Raw genomic sequence first — 27417 nt, 5'->3', positions numbered from 1 at the left:
GTGTGTAAATACGCCCCCCCCCCCCCCCACCCCAACAGCCTTCAGTCAAAACTGAACCACGCAGCTGCATTCTGCAGTGAAATCAATCCCACGATTGAGAAAACTGACTGTTAATTAATATCAATATCGCTTCGTCCCTAAATGACCCCCAGGTTAGTTTGTTGAACATTGGCAGATCACAAATTCGTAATTTCAGGACAATTTTTCATATTGGCGCACGTTTCAATAAAATGCGAGAACTTCGACTTAATTAGAATTTTTCAATTACAGTGACGTATGAGAACTAATTAATTAAAAGCTAAATCACAAGCAATGTAGGACATGGCATTTTAACAAATATTGAACCGATTTAGGACAGTAGGCCGGTAAGCAAACAGTGCACGATTTGTCAATACTAATGTCACCTGCTGACAAGTTAGCGGCTCAGTTAGGAGAGCACCCACCCGACCAGTGCGGGTAGTCCCCGGTGTGGTAGTCTATCTCTATCTCTTTCACATTCATCCATGGGTTGGGTGGGTGGGTGGGTGAGATCAACTTATGGGCTGATTGGTGTGTTATAGCAAGGTGTGAATTTATATGCGAGACACCTAAGAGGTCTACAATTCATTCTCGTTCCCAGAGCCGCCTGGTCCTCAGTCTTAGCCGCTGGAGGCCCTCGGGCGAAGGCCCCGCCGGCCAAAAGAGGGACAGGAGGCTCTGGGGGCCAGAATGGTCGGCAAACGACAGTAATGACCACGTGATCATGTTTATCGCTCGCTGTTTTCAGTCTTATTGAGAAGTTTTTTTCGTAGTATCAAAGTCCAAATTTATTTTGCACTACTGTCATGATTTGTGTGCTCATCAGCTTCCAAGAAATCATAAACGCAAATCTCACGTTAACCATTTTTTCGCAAATGCGACTTAAATCTCCCTAATATCAGGTGTAATATGTGAGTATTGTGAAGGAACGTAAACACCTCCGGTTGTTTCTTGACTGAGTAACCGATTTTATTTCCCTTTGAAGTCAGCGTAAGTTTTCAGGCAACGACGCTGATTAGTTTTCAAACGCTTCCACTTGAAATCGTTTTGGAGGCTTTTACATGCAAGGTTGTCTTGTTTTGTTCCTTTAACAGTGGTCAGCATGTAATTTCCAAACATGTAATTTCTGAAAATAAATTAAATGATCACCAAAGATGACAAACAAATTCTCTCAACCAGCGCCATGAACAGCTAGTGAGGAGAAATGATATGCATTGAAAGCCATTCACTTCAAACTGATGTATATCGGTCCAGGGGATACCTTTGGTGTAAAACATCCACCAAACGTATGTCAATACGCGTTTCGACCGTTATAGCGTCGAACATAGACCAGAAACCTGAACGAAAAAGTAAACTCGATGTTTTTAGAAATAATACCCGATTCACGGAGTCAATTTAAAGAAAATAACAGAGTTTATTCAAGTAAACCAGCTTCTGAGTGTATCAGTCAATGTCGATTGATCAATGCTTCTGTATACTCCATTCATTTGCCAACGATAAAGAAGGCAAGCCTTCTATTTTCTTCCTTCGCAAGGTATATGAACAGCTGTTTTCCACACTATTAACTTCTTTTGTGCTTGTAATTTAACTTGGCCAATTTTCAAACAAGAAATCGGAATTATTTTCTGTAAAATGCCCGCGGATTAAAGCCGTGCCGGGAGGACATTTTCCTTCGTAACTTTAAAAATACTCAAAGATCGATTAAATTACTGATAAATCAGCCCTAACCGTTAAAACTTGGAGTAAAACTGTATAGTTTTTCTGGAGTTGTTGTTGTGCAGCTGAAAAAACGGAAGAGCCAAAGATAAATTTAATTCCCATTCATATATGTAAAATAGTTCTGAGACCGTCAATCTTGTCTATTAAACTGCATGACCGGTCGACACGTTTCTGATCTTTCTAAATCATTTTTATCCTTGCCAAAAATCCCGCCAAGTCTTTCTCAGGATAGTTCTAAATTGATGACTGCGCCAGATAAAAAGACAAGGATTTAAACACGAACTGAAAAACAAAAGAGTAAAACCCCAAGCCATCCTACTGTGATCAGCACGCCCCATAAAATCAAACACGATGTCGGGAAAGAAACACAGCAGTGAAGAACCAACTAAAATGGCCGTTGTTTTGGCCGCTTCGCTTTCGTACACAAGACTGGCTGTTTGGATTTTCGATGTGGGCGAGCTTTCAAAAGCAATAATTTTCCTCTTGTGTTGCCTCACCAACCAGAAAAGGCCAATGTATCCTCCAATCCAGGCTATGGTTACCGCCAAGTGAAAGTAAGCCGCTACAGCTTTTCCTGACTCCGTAGAAAAGAACACGCTTGTGGATATGGACAACAGCCAGATCAAAGACACTACGATGAAAACTTGTTTCTTGGAAACAAGAAGTAGGTGTGTAAATGGACGCGAGAGAGCTTTCATCCTATGTAGTGTTATAGCGACCAAGTTTGCGTTTGAAGCGTGTAATGTGATAAAAGCGACTACTGTAAATGCTTGTTGAAAAATGGACGTTTGATGCTTGTAGTTTAGCACAGCGAAAACGTACATCGGTTGTGAAATGGCACAGTTCATTAAATCCGCCACAGCGAGGCTTAGAATCAAAAGATTTAGTCCTTTTTGTAGATTCTGGTTCTTAAAGATGATCACAACAACCACTGAATTCATGGTGCCTCCAAAAACACTAAGCAGTGAGTTACAAATGGCGAGAACTAATGCTTTCGGTTCCATCCTAAAGTTCCCTGCAACAAGCACTAGCAGGTTGTAATTCAGTCAGACGTTTGTGAACCGGATGCTTGTCGTTATACTTAAATAATGATGTCTCTTATAAATATTTCCTTACAGGATGAAAACTTCTATTATTCACCGGATTACGTAAACAGAAGTTATTGGTTTGTTTGAGTTTGACAACCATCAAGAAGTCACGCCCCATTCTTAGTTCAAACGCTTTGAAACTGACAAGACTGGAAGGCTTGGGGTTTGCATTTCAACCTTATTTCTTTGTTTTGCTTCGTTCCGTGAACACAAGTAGAATATTGCGTGAACTTATGACACCAAGTATGACCAACAGTGGAACCAACAGAGTAAAATAGAAAGCGCATTCTGTCTTAAAATTTAAATTACTACAGTCGAACCTGTATATAACGGCCCTGTATTAAGCGGCCACCCTCTATTAAGCGGCCAGTTTTCAAAGTCCCGATTGTTTGTTCATACAAACGCTGTATTTGTTACCTGTGTTAGGCGGCCACCTCTATTAAGCGGCCGCGGCCACCCTGTAGCAGTCCTATGTTTGTCTTTCTTTGTTATTTTTACCTGTATTAAGTGGCCCCCATTGAATGGAAACTAAGCCATATTTTATTTTATGCGGTATTTTATTGTTTAAAATGCGATCCAGCATCACTATAAAGAAATAACATGTACATGTACAAAGCTACTGTAAGCTGATACTCGGCCGTTTAATATAGTTAACGCTTTTCAGATGTCCGCAATGTGCTGAAGTACAGTACCATATTACGAACGCTAAAAAATTTTTGTTTTGAATATGCTTCACTCTTTAGCAAGAAATTTCTCTTTAATTAACTTGTTCTTCAGCCATGTGACATTGAACATTGAGCGTAACAACTATGAAATGACGGAATGAGATATTTTGTTGTGAGCTGTAAGTCATAGAAATAGAGCAATGCATACCGTAGGAGAGTAGAGGACAATTCATTGCATAGTACGTTTACACAATGTTACGTATTTTATGCCGTTAAGTTACAAGTTGGCACTGAACTTTGTTTAAAGTATTGATCACTTAAAAGAGTGTTGTCCTATTGTTTCCTTGCATTAAGTGCTTTTGTATGATACGCCATTAAAATTGACATTAGACCACGCCCAGTGAGTATTTTTAGTGCTCCTAGGCCTGTATTAAGCGGCCAGTTACTCAAGTCCCTAGGGTGGCCGTTATATACAGGTTCGACCGTAGCTTGGGAAATTTGCAGCTGCTTTAACTGATATCTGGGGGAATAAGATTATATTAAAACATTTCAAGACATTTTTTGCATTTTATCAACTTGTCAGTTTCTTAAAAATACTGATAACAAATTAATTGGCGCTTAGATTATTTTCGCCGATTAACTGTTAATAGCGCGGGCGTGAAATTTATACTTCTGAATGCAGTAATGGAATCATACTGACGGCAATTGAAATGTTAAGAGTAAACCCGAACGGTGTATAGCAGTCGAGCCTGATAATTAATTGGTTTTCAACGTGGTTGAGGAATGATTTTTTACTCTTGGCCAATCCTCCACAACAATAACAGGCGCTGAGGGTTTTCAGAGGAGCGGTTTGTCCAATCAGATTCGTTGATTTTAAACGCTTTCTGCTTGGTAACAATATAAATCCTCACAACAGAGGCATGCTTTAACACGTAAACCACCAACACAACTCAGTTTAATAATGTCAGTTAAAGGTGCGTTACTTCACTTCAAGAAAGATCACCTTGGCTGATCATATCCGTAATTCTCATGACCTCAGGGGTCAAATAATTATTTTTGCGAGGATCTTGGTGCTATCTACTAACTTCCAAGAAATACAATTAAGACACTTTTCTTTCGTACTTAAAGCAGCAGTGTCACCTATATTAAGTGTCACTTTGAATAGCGAAAAACATATTTGTATTGATGGGAACATTAAAATAATGGTTCAGGATTGTTAACAGTAACCCTACTGCTGCACGGAAACTAGTTCCAATCATTTTTGTGTGCAGGTGGCTTGGATAGCAATGCATTGCAACTTGAAAAAATTGGCCATTTTTTTTTTCAAGTTAATCCTATGAGTTTTGGAGAAATTGCTAAAAACTGATGATAGTTTATTCCTCCTCGGATAAATTATTTCATATTTTTATCCCGGTGCTGTAAGAGCGATTTCACTTTATAAAAGGGTTCTTTGTCAAATGTTTGAGCAGGTTTGGCCAGCATACAGCAAAATCTCTGTTATGGTGCCCTTTTAAACTTAGCATAGGGGTTTGACGTGGCAGCAAATTGATTGCTGGAATTTAGTGGTTAAGGGCATTGGACTCCGGATCGAACAGTCTGGGTTCGAGGACGGGGGTATATAGAAAATTGATCACAACTTTGGAATGTTGAAGACCACGACAGCAACAAAGGAAAATCGGTACGCAACTGCGTACTTGTGTGACTTCAGAAGTTTGACCTAATCCTTCAGCAGTGAAGCTGAATATTTTCGACCAACAAGGAAATGAAATCAGCCTCACAAAAGAAAATTCCGTTGTTATATTAAAATACAATTGCTGTTGCTGTCAAGGCAGAAACGTTCATTTATCCCTAGAGTGAGAATATGCAATTAAACCTTGTGATTATGATACCTATGCTATTGTTCAAAGTTAGTAACAAAGAGTTAACGTATGCCTGTGTCATTTACTGATTAATACATCATTCTCATTTATTCACCAGGCTTAACATATTCCACCACATTATTTCCATTGCGCATATAACAACACATTGACATTCCAATCCTGGCAGTATGCAGGATGTTTGTCCCATGAACCTACTTTAATGGCCTTAGCTCCCACGAGTCTCCTGTAGCTCAGTGGTAGAGCATCCGAACTAGTAATCGGAAGGTCTTAGGTTCGACTCCTGATAGAAGCACTTGGATTTTTTCCGAGTATGCCTGTGTCATTTACTGATTAATACATCATTCTTATCTTTTAACAAACCACACAGCAAGCCAACCACACCATGCTGCTACCGTCGCACCAAATGGCACACAAAAATATGATTAATGTACAAGGAAATGCACCGGAAATTCTGTACAAAATGATCATTGTTATCCTCCCGAAATGTTGAACAATTTGTTGTACTTAGTTATTTGTTTATACTTTACAAAAATGTTTGACATGATACATAATTCATACGAATCGTTTAAGGTTGGAAAGTAACTTACAAGGTTAACAATAAGCTTAAAATACATTTAAAAAGTCTAGAAAACGATTTTGACTAAATTTTTAGTCATCTTTTGGGGAGCCTTGTAAGTTCTTTACTCAACATATATATTTTCATATCCTGATAATAATTACTTATTTTTAAATTTAATTAATTTAAATTTAAATTTAAATTTAATTAATTTAAATTTGTTAATTAAAATTAACAAACTCTATTTAAGAAATTCTACCATTGATGCACTGATTACTTCGAAGCACAGCTGCAAAATTTTGAAAAACACTTTCTGGTGTACTTTTTGGAAAATGACTTCAGCTAAATTACAAACTCTTTTATTATTATATTCCTTGTGTTGCTATGCCAACAGCCATATCAAATGAACCACAGGCAACAGAGTGGAATTCACTCTCAGCTCTCACAAAATCCCAAGCCATTCAAACTCAGCTGGGTCAATCCCCACAGGTACAGCATCTGAATAGAGGCTGAAAAATAAGAAAGACTTATAAACACCTATAAGTATGCTGTTAGGCTCACTTTGACATTCCCTACCATGACATTCACACCATACATCCTAATGTCAATAAGATATCTGGAGACATGGAAGGGGATCACATCAGCGTTTAATAAATAATGAAAATAAAATAAATAAATACACGGAAAAAAGAAAAAAAAGTCCATGCATTGAAATAATAACTTATTGGGATTTAATTTGGAAAAAATTGTCATTTATTGATATCCATTTTAGAGATTTTGAAAATGCCTGTTGCTTAATTATCTCTGAAAAATGCATGCTTACCCCCAAATATTTTGATTTTGGATTCCAGTAGCCCTTGCTAAGATCTGCCCCCCCCCCCCCCCCCAACTCCATAGCAATATAATTATGATGCAAAACTATCTCGGTATTAAGAGGCACTGTCCTTAATGAGAGAACACATGATAAATGGGAGGTGGTTTAACAGAGAAAGGGGGCTTTGGAAGTAAAAATGGAAGAAAGGCAGGGAGAGGAGGCTGCGGTGTTGTAGAGTGGACTTCACAGTTTACTTAGGATGGATGGGTTGAACAGCTAATATACCAAGGATTGATGCTAAATCAAGATGGCAATGCATCCATACTAACCTGATCATTTTAAGAGCACCATGACTACGAGCAACCTCCATCAAAGAGTTGAATGCCATCTCGGACAAATTGCACTTTTCCTTGTTTTCTCCACCTTAAAAATAATAATAATATACAACCACATAAATATCAAGTTTCTATATACAAACTTTTCCAAAACCAATGAGCAGATTATGTCCTCCCCAACCCTCCCTCCCCCACCCCCTTCAGCATCAAATTTGGCACAGGTATATAACCTTTTCCTTTGGGGTAATGATATCACAGGACATCATACTGCTGTCATTATTTCTGAATGCCTTGGATTTCGCCCAACCCAAAAAAAAAAATCAAAATTGACTCAAAAGTAACTAAAGACAACAAATAATAACAATAACAATAATAATAATAATAATAATAATAATAATAATAATAATAATAATAATAATAATAAATAAAAGTAGAAAGAAAGAGCTATTAAAACCTATTTACAATTCAATATTTAAAATTCATTTCCATTAAAAAAAAAAAAAGCGACTATTTCCAAGTACAACAGAGCTATTTTCAAGCACAATTTTTTAACAATAGTAAGACTAAAATTTTGATGAAATAAAAAAGTTGTTAAAAAGATCCTAAAATACTAATTTACAACGTCACGCCATCATTCACTTTCTAAAATTAGCGGAGACACGCTTGGCTAGCGTTTAAGCGGCAGTCATCAATGAAATCCCCAAATGGAATTTTGTGAAAAGGTGTCCTGGAGCCTCGTACGCATAATAATAATAATAATAATAATAATAATAATAATAATAATAATAATTTTCAAATATTTGCCTATCAAAATGAAGTTGCCATGAAAACATTGACTCACATCAACAGTGATGACATGCCATATTGTTCCCAGAAAAAGTTAAGGAAAGTCCCTTGTAAAGTTTTGTGGCTTTGGCTTTGATAATAACAAGACGCCTATGGACGTTTCCGTAGGATGAGTTGGTGTATGTTTAGCACTAAATGCTGGAGGAAACGTGTCCTCCCATCGTGATGGAGCTAATGGAATAATTTGAGTCACAAATATAACGTGATGTTGTTTCCGTATTCCCTTCTTAGAAGTTATTCTTTCGATTTGCCACTTCAAGAGGGTTAATTTTCTTTCTGTAAACAGCATATTTGAGCCTAAAACATGTAAACAATATGGCCATTAATTTCAGTGAAAGAAGTGTTCAGTACTGATTAGTGGCTATGTGACATCACACAGATCGGGATGAGTCGATTCCCTCTGTACTGACATACGAGAAGATAATGGTTCTGATTGGGCCATTTATGTTGAAGATAATAAGAACAATAGAGGACAAAAATATCCCCTCTAAGAGAGAGTAGAGTTTAATTCAGGTTCAATTATTTATTCATTGCAATTTGTGACTACGATCACTAAATTTTTGATCTGGTCTGCCCTGAGGGCATCCTGCATAATTATGTTATGGATATTTGAAATCAGTATGGTCTAGATTGGGTTAAGAAGTTGACAGGTGTTCTCATGTACCCTTTACCCAGTCACTTTGCCTTCCTTTCTTGCTCGTGTTATTCTTGGGTCTCATCCCCACTATCTAAACAACAAACTAAGGGTTAAATATATTAATTTTATTAAAAAAAAAACATCAATAAGCCTGCAGTACCTTCAGCTGCACCACCCATCACAGGCCCACCAAGAGACAACTCTTCAAGCTTGGGCAGATGTGTCACTGCTGAAGCTAAGGCATCAAAACCTGCTTCAGAAATTCTGTTTCCTCGGACATCCATGTGTTGCAAGTTTGGAAGATACTTGAAGGACGACTTTAGGATCCCCAAACCATCTTTGGTGATGAGGTTGTCTGCAAGCGCCAGGCTCTCTAAATGTGGCAGCACAGAAGAAAGTGAGCTCAGAAATGCAGCCAAACTTTCATCAGTGATCCTGTTTGAATTCAGGTGTAACTCTCTGAGGGACACCATTTCTGGAAGATATCTTGCAAGGACTTGAAGAGCTTTCTTGTCAACTTGACTTTGTTCTAGAACTAAGGACTTCACCGAATGGCTGTTGGACAAAAAGTACACAAGAGCTCTCAGCTTGTAAGGTGTGGCATCAAAGTGATGAAGCTTGACAACACCTTGAGGCATTTGTGGTTCCAATTTGTGAGCCAAGTGCCCTTGATGTGATTCATACAAGGAGAGAACACAAACTTCAAAAAAGGACTGCTTCAAGCTCACATCCTCCTCAACTTCAACACTGCCTTCTTCCAGCAAAAGCTCAAAAAAAGGTTGGAATGCATCACCCAGCAATCCAGGGGTAAACAAGAAGAGAACAGAGTTCATTTCTGATGATAGGCAGTTCATGATGTAAACACTGACATCTTCGAAGACTGAACTGTTTGAGAAAGCCTGTTTGATTCTGTGGCTCAACCAAAGTGCGGCAAGAAATTCTTGGTAAGATCTGTGTGAAAAACGGCACTTCTCAACTGGCTTAAGTCTGGATGTGCCAGATTCCTTTGACAGGAATCCAATGTCAAGTGCACCTTTGTTAACACAGATTTTTTCAAGCTTGAGCACCTCAAAAAGCAACTGATCATTCAGCAGTCCATTTAATGAAACCTCGCCCAATGATAGGAGACTTTGGAAGAGATCATCTGGAATATCTTCCAAGGAGCTGAGGTTTTCAGGATCAAAACTACTGTCAGGCTGTCTTGCATAGTGTCGTTTCACAAGCAAGAGGGTAAGCTCAGTGAACAGGGATGTCACAGAGCTGAGTAATGCTGCTTGGGGCATTTCTTCCCACATTGCACAGATCAGCATTGCTGTCAGTGGAATTTTTGCGATGTTCTCTGCAACTGGGTGCATTTCAAGTTGAGCTATTAAGCTTTCTGCCATGGGCATATCATCTTGAAAGTACTTGAGAACAAATTCATGGATATTCTCATTAGTGAAACCACTTATCTCGACTCGGGAATCCATGAACCAGTGAACCCTTGACCCTTTTCCAGGTCTTGAAGTGACAAGAACAGTTGAATTCCTGAATATCTTGCCCATGATCAGATCCTCAACATCTTGCAGCTGTGAAGGGTTCACTTCATCATAACCATCAAGAATGAAAAGAACACTATCTTGATTTGCAATGATATACTGGAAGAGATGATCAGCAGAATAATAAAAATCTCTTGGGAAAAGCAGCTCAAAAATGTCACTCTTCAAGTTTCCCTTCATTTGTTTGAGCTCCATAAAGAGAACAAGTTTGAACTGCTGCAAGTTTGGGTTTCCACATGCCCAGTCATACACCATTAGTGACACAAATGTACTCTTTCCAACACCTGCCTGTCCTTCAATTAGAATGCGCTTTAATAACCTTGAAGAACCCGGGCGGGGCTCAAAGATCTCAATGTATGTCTTCAATGGCTCTTTCTTTGAAATTTGTCCCTTATGTGATTGCGTGATCATCTGCAGGTTAGTATAAATATGTTTGATGTGAATATGAAATGATTTGTTCCAGGCAAGAGGCTGCAGCCATCCGATCACATCCTTGTAAAGATCAAATAAAGTTTGCTGGAACATAGTCAGTGGTGACGAGGTACTGCCTGCTCGAGTTTGACCTGCAATAAACATAAAAACTTTATCAAAATTAATGGCAATATCACCAATTTCTCTCAACAAAGTAGAGTAGGTTCTTACTGTTTATGACACAGGCTCTTATTTCTCTGTATTCACTTCAATGAAAGTCAGGAATTGGAGTAGAGGACTCTATCTGCCTATCAGCTGGCTCGTAATCATGTTTGGTTTCAAAACTGTTTCAATCATTGATGCAATAAATGGTTTAATTTTGTTCACAAAGTATTCAGTATTACTCATGCATGCCTCAGCCTCAACCTAATAAGAACCCTCTCTTCTTCAACATACATCTAACTGAGCCCTCCCACTCTCCTCCTCCCCCAAACAAATAATTGGCCGTTTACATAAACAATCGTTGATGGTATATGAAACAAAAGAGTCACGGGTTGTGTTTTCACTGGGACAATTTTGGCTAGATCAGTCTGCAAACATCTGGAAATACAGTGAAAACACCTTGTCTTGTTTTTAGCGAGTTAAAAATGTAAGCTGTTTTAACGAGAAAAAACAAGGGATTATCACGCCAAGTTGTGATGGGAAATTGACGCAAAGTTATATCATCTCGCGAGATGGTAAAACTTGTCCCGATAAACACAGCAACCAATCACATTGGGTGTAGTGACAGATGCCTGACAACTAATCTGGCAATGTTATTTTCCAGATGCTTGCCTTGTAGTTCACTTTGCGAAACAGAACTTTTAAAATGGCGGACGAGTTAAACAATCCTTTGCGTTTCTTACGATTTACGATTCCTCCGCCGGCCCCAGTTCCATGACTGGGACCTTATCTTCAACGGTGACGGGATGCAGGATCAGTATCCGCATTACAGCCCGTCACCAGTTATTTCGCTGCAATTTATGCCACATTTATGCCATCTCCCTCTACAAGCAGCAACGAAAGCAGTAACAAAGATGAAAATTCGCAACCAGGATCTGCGAACAGAAACTGTTGCCCCAACTGGTCAGATGCAGACACAATTTCTATTGGAATTTTGAAAGTTGCGCGCCTTTGTAATCTGAATCTTCTGAGTGAGTGGCGGAAATTCCAGGTTAAATTTCACAGTGAAAACAGATGTGGCATTTACGCGAGATGCTAGGGCTAATTCATTTATTTTAACTGCATGCTTCGCCGATTGATAAAACTATCCTTGCTAATGGAATATTTTGAGTCACGAAGATCGTGTTATGTTGTTTCCCTTGTGTTACGCTACTAAGGGTCTCAGCGGAAATTTTGGAAATTCCATTACCAATGACCTCTTTTTAGTCTCCCATCGAGGTTCGGGACTGTCAAACAAAGCATGATTCCTTCGCCAGGAACTCTCCAATTTCCTCCGTTTTAGATGTTGAGTGCTTCTTAGAAGTTATTCTTTCGGTTTACCGCTTTAAAATTGGGAAATTTCCGTTTGAAAACGGCACACTTGAGTCTTCAATATGTGAACAACATGGCGCCACCATTTTAATCCAAGATTAATGAATAAATCAAATTATGCTTTGACGTCACACAAGTAGGGGTGAGTGGGTCCCCTCTCTCGCGATATACGCGACAAGAATGGATTTTGATTGGCCTGCTTTTGTTGAAGACAATCAGAACAATACATCCCGAGTAGGAGAGGGGAGAGTTTAATGAACAAACTAATGTACCGATTTGTGGCTACGACGAAGAAAAAAAAAAAGAAATCGACCCGTTTTTAGACACGGTATGCTCCTTCAGGGCATCCCGCGTAACTAGTAAATGTCGGTCTGTAAACAAACACCGTGAAAGAATGTTCAGCTAGTAAATCGGCCTAGTGAAAACACAACCACAAAATGTCTGCACTAGTTTGGCAAATATAAAGGAGATTTAGTATGGAACAAACAGAACTCGGTCCAAGATGGTATCCAAGTGAATTGTTGTAAAAAGTTACGTTCATCATGTTTACCTAGCAGGTCATCCCTTAGTTCCAAACGATTTATACCAGCCAACATGGCGGCCAGAAATTCCTTGTTATCCGGAGTCAGCAAGTTCCTGTTCTCAAGCTCATCGAACAACTCGAGTGGCCTTTTGATTCTCTCCAATACTCCAACAGGAATGTGCTGCTTGCAAATAAACTTCAATTCAACAAGTTCTCGATCTGTGATCTCATTGGATAAGGATAACAATTTCAGTCGATACGGATCCATATCAAACTTGGGAGGCGACCAACGAAATTGTTCTTCACGTTCGACTTCAATTCATCTCCATCAAGTGCCTCATGAGACAAATTTACATGATTCTTTCTGTACCATAACTGGGTTGAAAATGGAATTTCACGTGAACGTTTAAACTTAACATTCCCGCATCCATCGAAGCGGGTGAAATTTGTAAGGCTTGTTTCAATAGAACATCCGACAGCCAAAATTAATACAGTATTTGCGTGATTCGCAGTGGACTTTTCAAATACGGAAGCCCATAAGGGACACATCTTTCCTGGTAATATTCCTCCATATAACAAGAAGTTACACATCTCACAAAATAAAATGCACTGCAAACTAAACAAATCCTCACACTGCGAACAAAATAAATCCGCACCCAGCAAATAAATAAATCTGCACACTGCGAACAAAATAAATCCGCACGCTGCAAATAAAAAAAATTCGCACGCTGCAAATAAAAAAGTCCGCACACTACAAACAAAAAAATCCGCACGCTGCAAACAAAATAAATCCGCACACTGCGAGCAAAAAAGTCCGCACCCTGCAAACAAAATAAATCCGCACACTACAAACAAAAAAAAGTCCGCGCGCTGCAAACAAAACAAAAAGTTCTGCGCACGCAGGTAGACGCAAAGTACTGGAGCTGAGTGTTACATTTGAAAAACATGGCGTCCAGTGAAGCGATCGTGAAGAAAGCTGAGTGATGAAATTGTGCTCGACCGGTTTGCCCTGGGGATCTGATGGAGAGCTATTTCAACAGAGGCCTTATGTACAGCCATATAACGCTGATGTTGGGAAGACATCATCATCAGCTGAGCCGGCTTGAGGGCCTTAACTCGTTTTTTACACTCTGGCCACTACTGGCGAGCCACTGAATATGAACCTTACCCGTTATTTCAATTCCGACCTTGACTGGCGAAATTTGTTCCTGTATTCGGCGACATGAATAAACGAACGTTTAAACGAAGGCTTCAAGGCTATGATGTCAGCATAACCAAAAAAAACAAAATTAATGCATCAGTCAATTCCAACAGTGCCCATCCCCCCCGCCCCCCGGGCTTATCCCCGGGAATTAAGATTTTTTGAAAATAAACTGGCAAATGCCCCACCGTCGGGACAAAATAGTTGTTCAAATGCCCCGGGCTGGTGGCTCAAACATGTCAAAAATGTTTTATTTTCTTCGTTTCTCGTCTTACTTTCGGTAAAATCTAAGCTAATTCAGGCCAAATTAAGTCCTAGCTGGGTCTTGTTTCCCGTAGTTAGTGCAAAAATAGGTCATTCTGCAACTCTAGCGTCTCATTTTATGTCCTATCTAGACGTATTCGATAAGAAACTTACTGCATTTGCAGATGAATTTGTCATTAAGAAAGCGACAATGCAATAGGGTGAAAAAAGTGAGATGGTCAAATGCCCTGGGGTAATTGGGTGGAAGGCTAATGCCCGACCCCCGGGATGGACAGTGTGGGAAAATGCCCCACTATTGCCCGGGGGTGGGGGGGGATGGGTACAGCTGGAATTGACCGATGCATAACGGTGGATTTCCTCGTGTTTCCTTGGGTAAATTTTTTAAACATATTTTGAGATACAAATGTAAACAAGCCTCGAAACCTGTTTGGACACCGGTCTGTCAGAGCAATCCAGTTTAATGATTAAAAGATATTAAATGATGTGATGTTGGTAAAATTGTCTTAATGACCCAGGGTCCTGTTCCTTTCAAAATTTTAATTGAAATAATTTTCACTTAAGTAAACTCAAAATGCAACAGAATGAGAATGAAACGTTCCATAACATCTTTCATTCTATCTATATTTTGTCGCCATGGTAACTGAGAAAATATGCCCCCAGTCCCCCCTTCTCTAATAAACCCCCTCTATTAGGGAATTGGGGGTTAAATAAAGCTTTTGCAGTGAGGACCCCTGTTCCCTTGAGTAACCACCCTTGCATTCTCATGTTTTTTTTTCTAAAACAAGGGTACAATGACTTACAGGGTATAAATAACACTAAATTTACTCATACAGGCTCTTTAAACTGTCAAAAAGTACTCAAAATATCAAAATTGTGTAGGCCATTGTCAACAAGGTGGAACTGGAGATCTGGAGATTAGTACATTGGAGACAAGATAAAAATAAGGTGATTGTCCAAAAATATGTTATAAAGTTCAACCTAAGATCATCCCTAGTCCTTGCACAATTTTGCTATACTACTTAAAATTGTTGCAATTTCCCCTGTTAGGAAGCAGGACTCCTGGTGTAGAGTAATTTCATTAAATATTGAACATGTTTTCATTTCTGAATTAGTTTCTAAGATATGTTTTAAAGCTTGGAAAAATACGATCTCCCATAAGAAATGCATAATAAAAGAAACAAGTTACAGAATTTTGCCAAAAATTTTATTGAAGTTTACACTGGAACACCAGGGTGGGTGATGATTGACCAACAGCTGAATGTCAAGGTCATTCTTATATGTACAGCACAACTAAATATAAACACGGCTGTACATGTAAACAAACATGTAATTTTGAGAACACTCTCCACCTGGGCAAGTGACATGAAGAATGCTCTCACCTAAATAACTGGCCTCCACTTACCCCATTTAACAACTTTGAATGTTAAATGTATGCAATTGCTTGCAGACCAATTGTGGTTGTTTCAGCTGCAAGTAAAGTCCAATCGCCTGAAATGGTTTCAGGGTTTCTACCCTGCGGATGGCAGAAATCCCATTCAAAAGTGACAGTGGTGCTCACTGGGTATATAAGAAAACCCTATAAGGTCCTAAGATTTTGTTTCATGGTATCGTTCCACATAAATTGTATCTATCAGAGGTACCAAAACAATAAATAAATAAATAAATAAATAAATAAATAAATGGATAACCTGACCTGTTAGTAGTAAATATTGACATATGTGATACCATGCATTTAGTTCAATTGCAAACTTTTTAATTTATTCTTTTGAAGGTCTCAGAAAGGACTGTCATAAGCCTTTACTTTACTTATACTTGAAGAGTACTTCAAAAGGTACAAATGTGCATGTGGACCTTTTGAAACTTGACACCCCAAAACTATGACTATCACCCCATCACTTTTATAATGGAATTCCCTGAGTTTTCCAAGTTGTAATTTACACTTTATATATATATTTTTTCTTTATATAAATGGTAGAAAACTGCCTGCACCAGTGAAATTTTTAAGCAACATCAGATCCCCTACGCGTTCAACTAGATCATCATTCACAACATGCATCTCGCCTTCTCTAAAGACCGCAGTCTTGAGGTCTTCGCTTCAATGTTCGTTCATTCACGACATCTATATGATGATGTCTCTCAACATCAGCGTTATATGGCTGTACATAAGGCCTCTGTTGAAATAGCTCTCCATCAGATCCCCAGGGCAAACTGTCGAGCACAATTTTATCACTCAGCTTTCATCACGATCGCTTCACTGGACGCCATGTTTTTCAAATATAACACTCAGTCCCAGTACTTTGCGTCTACCTGCGTGCGCAGAACTTTTTGTTTTGTTTGCAGCGCGCGGACTTTTTTGTTTGCAGCGCGCGGATTTTTTTTGTTTGTAGTGTGCGGATTTATTTTGTTTGCAGCGTGCGGATTTTTTTGTTTGTAGTGTGCGGATTTATTTTGTTTGCAGCGCGCGGATTTTTTTGCTCGCAGTGTGCAGATTTATTTTGTTTGCAGCGTGCGGATTTTTTTGTTTGTAGTGTGCGGACTTTTTTATTTGCAGCGTGCGTATTTATTTTGTTTGCAGCGTGCGAATTTTTTTATTTGCAGCGTGCGTATTTATTTTGTTTGCAGCGTGCGAATTTTTTTTATTTGCAGCGTGCGGATTTATTTTGTTCGCAGTGTGCGGATTTATTTATTTATTTGCAGCGTGCGGATTTATTTTGTTCGCAGTGTGAGGATTTATTTAGTTTGCAGTGCACTTTATTTTGTGAGATGTGTAACGTCTTGTTATATAGAGGAATATTACCAGGAAAGATGTGTCCCTTATGGGCTTCCGTATTCAAAAGAGTCTGGTAAAGAGCACGGACGATTACGGAGCATCTTACTACGCAGCAGGGAGGGGAAAGAATTCTAATAAGGAAAGTTAAGCATCCGGAGACTTCCACATAACCCCCTAAATTACACTCGAATGACCTTCTTTTCATTTCTTCGTTTCCTTTTTCTTTTACTTTGTAGTATAACGCACGTTTTCTTGGGAGAATCACGACGGTCAATAGTTTTCCTCAGTGGGCACCCCCTCAAGCTTACTTTTGTCCCCTCTAAGATGGCGGCCGTTAGAGTAATCTCCAGCGCTTTTCGTCTACTAATTTCAAGAACAAATTCGTTTAGAACGCAATATCCACTGTTCAATGAGTTAAAAAATAGCAGGGGCTTAAGCTCCAGTGTTAGTCATTTTTCAAATGGTAATAATTTTCCTGTTCGGAGAAACTGTATGCTACCTAAAGATTGCTTCAAAGGTAAGATTGCTTTTGTCACTGGAGGAGGGACAGGCTTGGGAAAAGGAATGGTGAAAATGCTGTCTGAATGCGGTGCAACTGTTGTTATATCCAGCAGGTATTGCGATTCATATATTAACAAAATACTTAAATATTAAACATTTAGGGTCTGTTTATTTTTTTGGTGTTGAAAAATCAAGAAGAAAAAGAAGGAGGGTCCCCAATAGGGTTCTTCAATCCCTCCATCCCGAAAACCTTCCCTCAATCCCTTAATTTCGACCGCTGTTTTAGCCCAATCCCAATTCCAGTCAGGTCATAATTTTTTTCAAGCCCCTTACCTAGACTGAAAAAGGCATTTTAAGTTGGATGTAAACAGGGCTGTCAACCTCACATGTCTTTATCTGGAGAATATGACTTCCCCCAACAGCAATAACAAAGCGCCTAACAGAGGCGTCGCATCAAGGCCATATTTATTGGTTCAGTGGCGGGGGGAGGGGGGAATCCATTATACAGGACCTGAAAAACAATGCCACACATTTCAAATTTTCTCGTTGGAAAGTCAAGTCTACGACAAATACCAAACTTCATCAATTATCCGGGAGATTACCGACATAAATCTGGAGACCAGAAGATACCGCTCAAAATCTGGAGATTACAGCCATAAATCTGGAGACTGGGAGATTCGGTTCAAAATCTGGAGACTCCCGGATTATCCGGGAGAGTTGACAGCCCTGTATAAATTCCCACTGTAAATCTGAGCACTGAACTTTCCACTGGTCTTTGGTCACGCGAGAAATTAGCTGAAAGATTATTTTTCTTCTATTTCTTTCCACCATAACGGCGACATCGTTCATTTAAGACGCTTTCAAGTTTCCCGCGAATCACGTCTGTCGATAAGACTCAGCAATTTCGTTTTAGAGTTTGTTCTTTTTCCTTTTTTCTCTCAATTGAATAGTGAGCGAGGGCTGCCGGTCTTTCCTATTACGTTGATCCTTGGAAAAATTTTCAGTCAGGGATAATGGCCATCAAAGTCTGAAGAGCATTGCTGCTCACATACCACAACGTGAGACTGCAACAGTATTTGAAAAGGTGACAGGCCAAACATGACTCCTGCTGGTTGCTTAATGTACCTTAAACTTCTGGATTTAGTGCTTTTCTGGATACGTTAATCTGAGAGATTTTCCTTTTTGATCAAAATGTGGTGGGATCTCTCTGCTGACCTTTTGATTTTGATCATGAAGGAAACTACTCAAATTTACTGAATGGAGGTTTTCGTATCATTCGGAGCCGTTTGAATTAGTTCCTTTATGCCGTTGTGTATGGTAGCTCTGTGGCATTTGTTTAGGCTAATCAGCTCAAGTTAACTGCAAGGTCTCAGGGAGCACAAAGAAATTTTATCTGTAAAGACATAGGACCCATAAATTAATTTTCTCGTCCAGGATGGTGACAACTAGATTTTCATTGTACATTTGCGACACCGGACTTCCTGGATCGTGTTTCTCTAGAGTAACAATTTCCCGCACCCTGCTTCATAAAATCGTCAAATCCGGTGGCCCGTCCCTAATTCTAATCCCGAATATCGTTGCTCTTTACCGCTAAAATCCTGAATCCCAACCTTTGAAAAAGCCAAATGCTGTATCCCGAAAAACCTATTGGGGACCCTCAAGAAGTACTAGTGGGATTGATCATGAGTCTTTTCAGTCTCTTTTTGGTCTCTTTGCACTTTGCAATTATAATTCCTCAGTGAGTTTACCACCCCTTCCTTCCCCCTGCTTCTTTTTAGGGAATAATTGGATGACAAAAACAATGTGTGTTGATTTTGAAATTGTGCAAAAATTTATATAAATTATTGGCAAGTATTTTTAAATGTAGAAGTATATTTTTGGTCAGTGACACAGGCATATCTTGTCTGAAAAAATACCTCTTTCATTTATTCACAAAGCTTTAAACATCACATCACATATATTTTACCCCCTTTTTTATTAATTTCACAATTTTGCAACTTTAGATCTTGCTGACAGAGGCAAAAAGAGCAGCATTTTCAGTGCTTGTTAAAAATAGCATTTCCTGACAAAACAATCAAGAGACAAAAAGTAAATTTACATGGTGAATTTGAAAATTCTTGTTGATGTTGTTGAGCACAAAAAGGAATGTACTGCCTTATGGATATCTAAGGTACACTGTGCAAACTCAACAACTCAGATGATTTTGACATTTCCTTTAAATTTGTTTTCTTTGTAATAGGAAGCTTGAAGTTCTTGAAAAAACAGCTGAAGAAATTTCAAAAGAGACAGGAAACAAAGTAAGAAACTTCAAGCTACTTACACTTTAATGCGAAAAAGCCATGTACTTAGAATCATGGAGTATAGAATGGTCTACCGAAAATGAGTAGTCTTTAAAAATAACGCACTGTAATAGACTCTCAAGTGCATGCAATTTAAAGTTAGTGTCTCAGAGTATTACGCTTGCTAGGATTTGGACAATCTCCAAGTCGCAAATTTTGAATAGTCTTACAAATTGTCAAGCAAGAAAAGAAAGGTTCCAGTCTATATCTGTGAGTAGCGATGAACAACCAACAACTGTTCTCTTTGGTAAGCGTCGACTTGAAAATTGTCCAGCAGTCAAAAGCTCTCAGATTCACTGGCTCAGATTTTCTTAGGTAAAGTCTCTGGCTTGAAAATTATGGTAATGACATCTCAGACTCAGATTTTAAAACAAGGGTCTGGCAGCCTTGCTAAGTCTTGGATTACCATTCTATGCCCCAAGAACTACATACAAGATTTCTTTATTGTCCGAAGACCCCCCTGGGATATTTGTGAGGATAGATGATGTTGAATTCTTCATCAAGTGGCCACTATTGAGTAACATAGGTTCAGTTTTCAGGTGGTACCAGTAGCAGCAGATGTGCGAGATCCTACACAAGTGACTGCTGCAGTTGACTTCTGTGAGAGTCAGTGTGGTCTTCCTGATATTATCATCAATAACGCCGCAGGGAATTTTGTATCACCAACAGAACGATTGTCTGCCAATGCATGGAAAACAGTGATTGATATTGTACTTAATGGAACAGCATTCATAACTTTAGACATAGCAAAGAGACTCATAAAGGCACAAAAAGGTATTTTTGCTTAAATTTTACACGTTGTAACAAGAAAAAAGAATCTAGGGTTAATGGGAATGAAATGTTACTATCAAGAGCATTTTCCAGTGGCCAGGTCTGGCAGTCAGTCATTCCTAGGGCCCACTAAGGCAGGAAGAGAAAGGATGCTGGGATCAAGAATCACATGTTTTGGCATCAAAACATAATTTATTTTTATCAATTATACAGGCCTGTGAAATGAAACTTTCAAGTTTTAAAGTATGATTCTCATAGATCTTTGTCACATTTTTAGGTGCAAATTTCTTGGCGATCACCACTATCTATGCCAAGTCAGGATCAGGATATGTAGTACCTTCAGCAGCTGCTAAAGCTGGAGTAGAGACCATGACCAGGTAATGTCAACATACAATAATATATTTATTATTCTCCTCAATGGCCTATTAATAGATATTGCATAACTTTCTTGTGATCAGAAATTTTATTTAGAAAGGTTTTTCCTCAAGAGGCATTGTATGCATTAATCAAGTATGTAGTGAAACATTAATTTAGAAGAAAATGGGATTTGATACAAATCAAACACAAGTAGGGAAGAAAAACAGTAATTGCCAACATGCTAGTTGATTGGTTTTGAGAACTATGACTCTGGAGGGAGGGGGTAATATACTGTCAGTACTCAGTTACACTAGTGACAGGGAGTTGTAAATGAAGCCCATTTATTAGGCCCAGAAAGTCCTTTAAGGCTAAAAAAGGAATCAAAAGAAATCCAATAGCCCAGGACCTAACCTTGAAAAATACCTTTCTTTCTCAACATAAAACCCTGTGAAGGTCCCTGCCAAAATCTACACCTGACAACCCCCTCCCTCCCCCAAAGCAGGGACCAGGGACTATGATGTCAGTGTGCCTGAGTGAACTTTTGATCAAATTATTCAATGATAATGCCAGTTTTTGCCTTCAGATCACTTGCAGCAGAGTGGGGAAAATATGGAATGAGATTTAATGCCATTGCTCCAGGTCCCATTGAAACCAAGGTACAGAGTGCTGCAAAATCACCATATTCAATACTTATCCTACATACATACATACATACTTTATTGGCTCGTCCCCACGGGGTTTTTCAGAGTCAATTTAACATTACATAACTAAGTACAAGACAATGATAAAAGAAGATAAAACTAGTGGATTAGCTAAAACAGTCATTAAGACATTTTTGCCTAAGCGCTTGAACACCATCACGGAAGGGCTAAGTTTGAGCAAAGGCTGCAACTCACTGCACAGAGAGGCCGCTCGATATTGGCTACTAGCAGTGCGGAAGAGTGGTATGTTCAAAAGTTGAGAGTTTCTGGTATTCCTTGTCGAGATGGCGGATCTTCTGACAAGCTTAGATGTCAAATACTCCGGAGCACATCTCGTCATGCACTTAAAAACCAGAACAGCAAAACGAAAATAAAGTTGTTGCCTGATTGGTAGCCAGCGCAAATCTTTTAGAAAAGGAGTTATGTGATCAAATTTTTTAGCACCACACACAAATATGCGACAAGCGAAATTCTGTATTGCTTGGAGCTTGTCCAGATTAGCTTAAGTAGTATTGCCCCAAACAGAAGAGCAATAGAATAATTTACTAAACACTAAGGCATTTATAATAATAATTACGGCACGCTTATCAAAAATCTTATGTACACTGAAATATGCATCTAAGTATAATTACATCAAATGTATTTGTAATGTTTGATCTTTCTTTAATTTCAAGACACCACTTTTTCCTGGCTGTGTTTGTTCAAAGAATGGATGACTTTACAGTGGATAAATTATTTTACCTAGACAAAGTACTCTTTAAACAAATGGGCCCTAGTATTTTTATTCTCCATGATACAATATTATTAACTTTTTGGTATATCTAATTCCACTCCTTCTTCGCAAGCAAAGTTTGTTTATCTGCTATAATAATTGTCTATGTTATCTTACAGTGGTGTTGTAATTTTTAACGGTAATCGAAGACTTTGCAAGTTACAGTTGACTCCCAAAAACTCAAACCCTAGCTAACTCGATCCTCGCGCTAACTCGAAGCAATTTTCCTTTCCCTTCGGGTCATTTTCTATATAATTTTACCCTCGATAACTCGCTGTTGCAATTAAAGTAAAAAGAAAGTTACTTAATTTAAAAGCTCATGTTTTCAGGGAGCTTTTAGCCGTCTGGATCCTACAGGGCAATTCAAGGCATTAGCAACTGAACGCATTCCAGCTGGCAGACTTGGTGAAATCCCAGAGCTGGCAAACCTAGCTGCATACCTTGTTAGCGATTACTCAAGTTGGATATCAGGAGAGGTATTTAGCTTCATAAGCTGCTTTTTTCCTTCCACATAAACAATGCAAGTTATAGAACTATTACCTCATTTGTGTGATCTATTCTGAGGAGACCTTTTATAAGGTCAATTTAGCCAGTTTCAGTCACAAAAGTATAGACTTGTCTGTTGAAAGGTGGAATTTTCATTTTGTGCTGAACATCTCAACTTTCTAAAATGTTGTTATCCATGGAAGCTTGTGTAGCTGTGGCTGTCACACCACAGAAAGTGGTTACTGACACAAAATGTAATTATAAAGCATAAATTATGCAATAACTTTTGACAAAGCATGTAATAACAAAGTACATGTAGCACACATTATAACTTTCAATGCAAAATTAGTACATTCTTGAAGAAATTCATTAGGCTAGATAAGTGAACAGTCGATTTAAAAGTGACTACAGAGTGACTTTGCGCATTTATCGCAATAATCAACACCTTCAAAAGCCTATTTAAGGCTTCTGACACTTTTCATGCTTTTCAAATTTTGATAAAGATGGCTGACAGTCATCGAAACTGTCAGCATTAATAAGACATTAATATAAGACTGGCTATGTTGTAAGAACTTTTAAATCGACTGTTCACTTATCTAGCCTAATGAATTTCTTCAAGAATTTACGAACAAACTACGGACAGGAGACCATCAAGATTGTCCGAAAAGCGGAAAATTCCACACGTCAACTAGCGCGCCATAGAAATCATTTGGTGTTCAACTTGAGATGTAAAGACGAATGTGTCATTCCTCCAAGCCTTCGTTTAAAGTGCCCTATTAATTCCGTCAAAGCAAGAAACATTGTGGAGAAAGCCAGTAAGAACCTTCTTCGAGAGAGGATTCGGCTAACAAACCAGAAAATAAGTCATCTACAAGACAAGAAGCGACGGCTAACGGAGCGATTCCCAAGCGACGTCCAACAACAATTAAACACGCACCTAACAAGAGTTCACGAGAGTGTGCATAAACAATCAAAATGCAGACAGCAAGACAAGCTTGCAAGCTTAATCTCGAAGCGGAAGAAAAATAATCCTTCGAAACCAGACCTTAGTGGTACACAGATAAAACGGTGGGTTGTCAATCTTCAGTTCCAAATATAAACTTAACCAGGATCAAACAAGTGTTCTGTCAAAAGGTTTAAATTTTGCAATAACACCGCACCGCATTCCCACAAACGACATCATAGTAGCTACGGAACTGGCTTGCAAATCGCTCCCTACCAACGAAGCAACCCAACTGAGAACAGAAATAGTCGGAGCGATCAAGTCATCAAAGGTCCCGAAAAGCAACGTTTCGAAAGGAGAAAAAACGGCACTTCGGTCACTGAAACAGGAGGATTCCATCATGATACTGCCAGCAGACAAGGGAAGAGCCACAGTAGTCATGGATAAGACCGAGTATGAGGAAAAAATCCACACCATGTTGAATGACGCTCACACTTATGAGAAATTGCAGGCCGATCCAACCAGTTCTTATAAGAGAAAGCTGATCGAAAAGCTGACCAAGTTAAAAAAGGATGGCAAGATAATGGAAGATCAGTACAAATACTTGTACCCTACATCTGAGGCCACACCTAGATTGTACTGCACACCAAAAATTCACAAGGCTAACAACCCTTTGAGACCTATTGTGGATTACACAGGATCGATTGGTTACAATACATCTAAAGCCCTAGCTGACCTCCTGGGACCTCTGGTTGGCACTACGGAACATCATGTCAAAAATTCCAAAGACCTTGCTGAAGAATTATCCTCAGTCACATTAGAACAAGAAGACATCTTCAACTCCCACGATGTTGTGTCACTATTTACCAAGACCCCTATACAGGAGACATTAACCATCATAAGACAACGCTTAGATCAAGATCAGGATCTAAAGAAAAGAACAAACCTAGAGGTTGAGGATATAATGGATCTCACAGAATTTATTGCCACCACCACATACTTCAGTTTCAGAGGACAATTATTCAAACAGAAGTTCGGCACAGCCATGGGCAGCCCAGTATCCCCGATCCTGGCTAACTTTTTTATGGAATGGCTTGAACAACAGGCCATCGCCACTGCTCCCATAGACTGTAAACCTAAGCTATGGAAACGATATGTGGATGACATCCTAGAAATCATTAAGAGGGGAAAGGTGGAGGCTCTGACAGATCATCTTAATGGAATTGACAAAACAAACAGCATCAAATTCACGCACGAACCAGAGAAAAATGCCCAGATCCCATTTCTGGACACCCTTATTACCAGAAGGGAGGACGGATCCATCAAACTACTGGTTTACAGGAAAGCCACACACACAGACCAGTACCTGTCGTTTCAATCGCATCATCCACTTCAGCACAAACTTGCTGTCATACGGACGTCATTGGAAAGAAGTGACAGCATTGTCACGGAGGAAGAAGACCGTAAACAAGAGGAAGAACACGTAAGAACAGCCCTCCATACATGTGGTTACCCGGATTGGGCGATAAAGAAGGTCAAAGAGCAAATGAACAGCAAGAAAGCTATTAGAAAAGATAAATCCAAGAAAGACAAAGCTCAAGAAAAATCAAGAGCAGTGGTGACTGTCCCATATGTCCGTTCATTCACAGAGAAAATACAACGCATATTCACCAAACACAGGGTAGCCACAGTGATTAAACCTCAAACCACCCTCAGACAGGTTTTAGTTCACCCGAAGGACATAGTGGAGAAGCACAAAAAGGCTGGAGTGGTGTACAAAATTCCATGCAGCCAATGCGAAAAGGTATATATCGGTGAAACAGGGAGACAGCTGGGAACCAGGATCACAGAACACAGAAAGGAGGCAGAAAAGATCTCTAACAGAAATTTCACAAGAACCACCCGCAGAGCTTCTACCAATGAAAGTAAGTAAGTAAGTGAACTTTATTTAGACAGGGTGGCCCAATCAGCTACGGGGCTGTTATCCTGAGGGGCCCTGTGAACACCATAAATCAGCCATAACAGACCACGTTTGTCAGAACAATCATATTATGAATTGGGAAGCAAGTGAAATAGTTGAGCAGGACGGCGACAAGTTTAAGCGATGGATTAAAGAAAGCATATGCATTAGATCGAACACTCCTACTATGAACAGGGACGAGGGAGCCTATCAGCTTTCTCCCATATGGACACAAGTGATCTCCACCCCCAAACCAGGGGGAAGCGGGCGTCTACAGAGTGACTTTGCGCATTTATCGCAATAATCAACACCTTCAAAAGCCTATTTAAGGCTTCTGACACTTTTCATGCTTTTCAAGTTTTGATAAAGATGGCTGACAGTCATCGAAACTGTCAGCATTATTAAGACACTAATATAAGACTGGCTATGTTGTAAGAACTTTTAAATCGAAAATTAGTACAGTAATGCAAAATGTAATAGCAAAGCTGGTAATGAATAATGTAAAGTGATTATTTAAAGAGTACAGAATATTTGTAGCAAATGTTTTTTCTTAATGGTATTCAGTGATAGTGTTGAGGTATTTTTCTGTGATGTTTCAGCTGTTACCATAAAATCAGACAAAATTTTACAATTCTACTGAGTGAAATTGGTTTTCATTTGACACATTGATCTTCAAAGTACCACTGTATGAAATATTCCTATTTGTTGCAGGTCATAATGTTTGATGGAGGGGAGTATGTCTCTTTGGCTGGTGAATTCAACGAGTTCAGAAAGGTGATTTTTGTTTTAAATCAAAATCTCCCAATTTATTGGGCAATCTGAGTAAACTGTTTCCTTGCCTCTTTTCACTTTTTTCATGCATAAATACCTGTTAAGAAGCCCAATCTCACTAACTTTTATTCCAATCTATCCTTTTTTCAGATTCCAAATGAGCAGTGGGATCAAATGGAAGCAATAATCCGAAAAACAAAGGGCTCTTAATTTAAAACATCTGATCAAAACCTCAGTGACAAGTTCTAAACTACTGTTTGGTAACTTTTTTGTGGCTTTTTTAACTGTCAGCCACCAACTGCATGAGCACTGTATAGGCCATTTCCGAGTTGCTGTGAACCTCACTATTATATTATATGAAAGCAAGGCTAAGTGCAAAACTTTTCATATGAAAATTAGCTTTGTTTGCATATACAGTCAACTCTCGCCTTGCGGACACCTCGCTATTACGGACACCCCGATAATACGGACAGCAGCTAAATTCCCGGCAAAAATAAATTACGCACGTTTGACTGAAATAATTTCCCGCTATTACGGACTCTCGCTATTAAGGACACTAACTCGCGGTCCTGAGGGTGTCCGCAATAAAGGGAGTTGACTGTAAATGAAAACTAATTTTCATGACAAGAACTTTGCACTTGGCCTCACTTTTATAATGGGGTTCAAAGCAACTCAGAAATGGTCTATTGGTTTGTAGTTATTCTCTCCAAGTCTAACTTGGGTTTCCGCTGACCATGCGATGGGGAACCAACACAACCTGCAAATGTATCACAGGGTCCAGGTGTTCTATTCTGTGGTATAAGGCACTGTTATCTTTTTTGCTTTATACAATAAAAATTGCCATGACCACTTGTGAATCCTGATTGTTTTCTTTTTCAATTTTCACGTCATTTTGTGTCAATTGTACAATCCTGTCCATGCTTTTCACTATGTTAAAAAAAATGCAATTGGCAAACATTGACCACAGACCAAATCATGGCATGAGGCACAAAGTGCTGACAAAGCTCTTGTCAGAATT

At 39.0% G+C, this 27417-nt stretch overlaps 3 protein-coding genes across 3 annotated transcripts; 1 reads left to right on the top strand and 2 right to left on the bottom strand.

Moving 5' to 3' along the window:
- Positions 1 to 804: 804 nt before the first annotated feature.
- Positions 805 to 5118, bottom strand: LOC146456304 (allatostatin-A receptor-like). Its single transcript, XM_085093203.1, has one exon. The coding sequence runs from the start codon at positions 2739 to 2741 to the stop codon at positions 1929 to 1931; it is 813 nt and encodes a 270-aa protein (XP_084949329.1). The 5' UTR covers positions 2742 to 5118; the 3' UTR covers positions 805 to 1928.
- Positions 5119 to 5269: 151 nt separating this feature from the next.
- LOC146456303 (NACHT, LRR and PYD domains-containing protein 3-like) lies at positions 5270 to 13057 on the bottom strand. Its single transcript, XM_085093202.1, has 4 exons — positions 12591 to 13057; positions 8719 to 10659; positions 7070 to 7163; positions 5270 to 6435 (listed from the first exon to the last, which is right to left on the bottom strand). The coding sequence occupies exons 1-4, from the start codon at positions 12829 to 12831 to the stop codon at positions 6369 to 6371; spliced, it is 2343 nt and encodes a 780-aa protein (XP_084949328.1). The 5' UTR covers positions 12832 to 13057; the 3' UTR covers positions 5270 to 6368.
- Positions 13058 to 17054: 3997 nt separating this feature from the next.
- On the top strand, positions 17055 to 27248 carry LOC146456302 (2,4-dienoyl-CoA reductase [(3E)-enoyl-CoA-producing], mitochondrial-like). Its single transcript, XM_085093249.1, has 8 exons — positions 17055 to 17412; positions 19539 to 19596; positions 20178 to 20412; positions 20687 to 20786; positions 21350 to 21422; positions 22569 to 22715; positions 26340 to 26402; positions 26550 to 27248. The coding sequence occupies exons 1-8, from the start codon at positions 17123 to 17125 to the stop codon at positions 26607 to 26609; spliced, it is 1026 nt and encodes a 341-aa protein (XP_084949375.1). The 5' UTR covers positions 17055 to 17122; the 3' UTR covers positions 26610 to 27248.
- Positions 27249 to 27417: the final 169 nt, after the last annotated feature.

Source organism: Pavona decussata, unplaced genomic scaffold, assembly GCF_977016875.1.
Source record: "Pavona decussata unplaced genomic scaffold, jaPavDecu1.1 SCAFFOLD_258, whole genome shotgun sequence".
NCBI lineage: Eukaryota > Metazoa > Cnidaria > Anthozoa > Scleractinia > Agariciidae > Pavona > Pavona decussata.
Note: the sequence above shows the minus strand (reverse complement) of the source record. Positions and strands in the feature narration are given on the sequence as shown.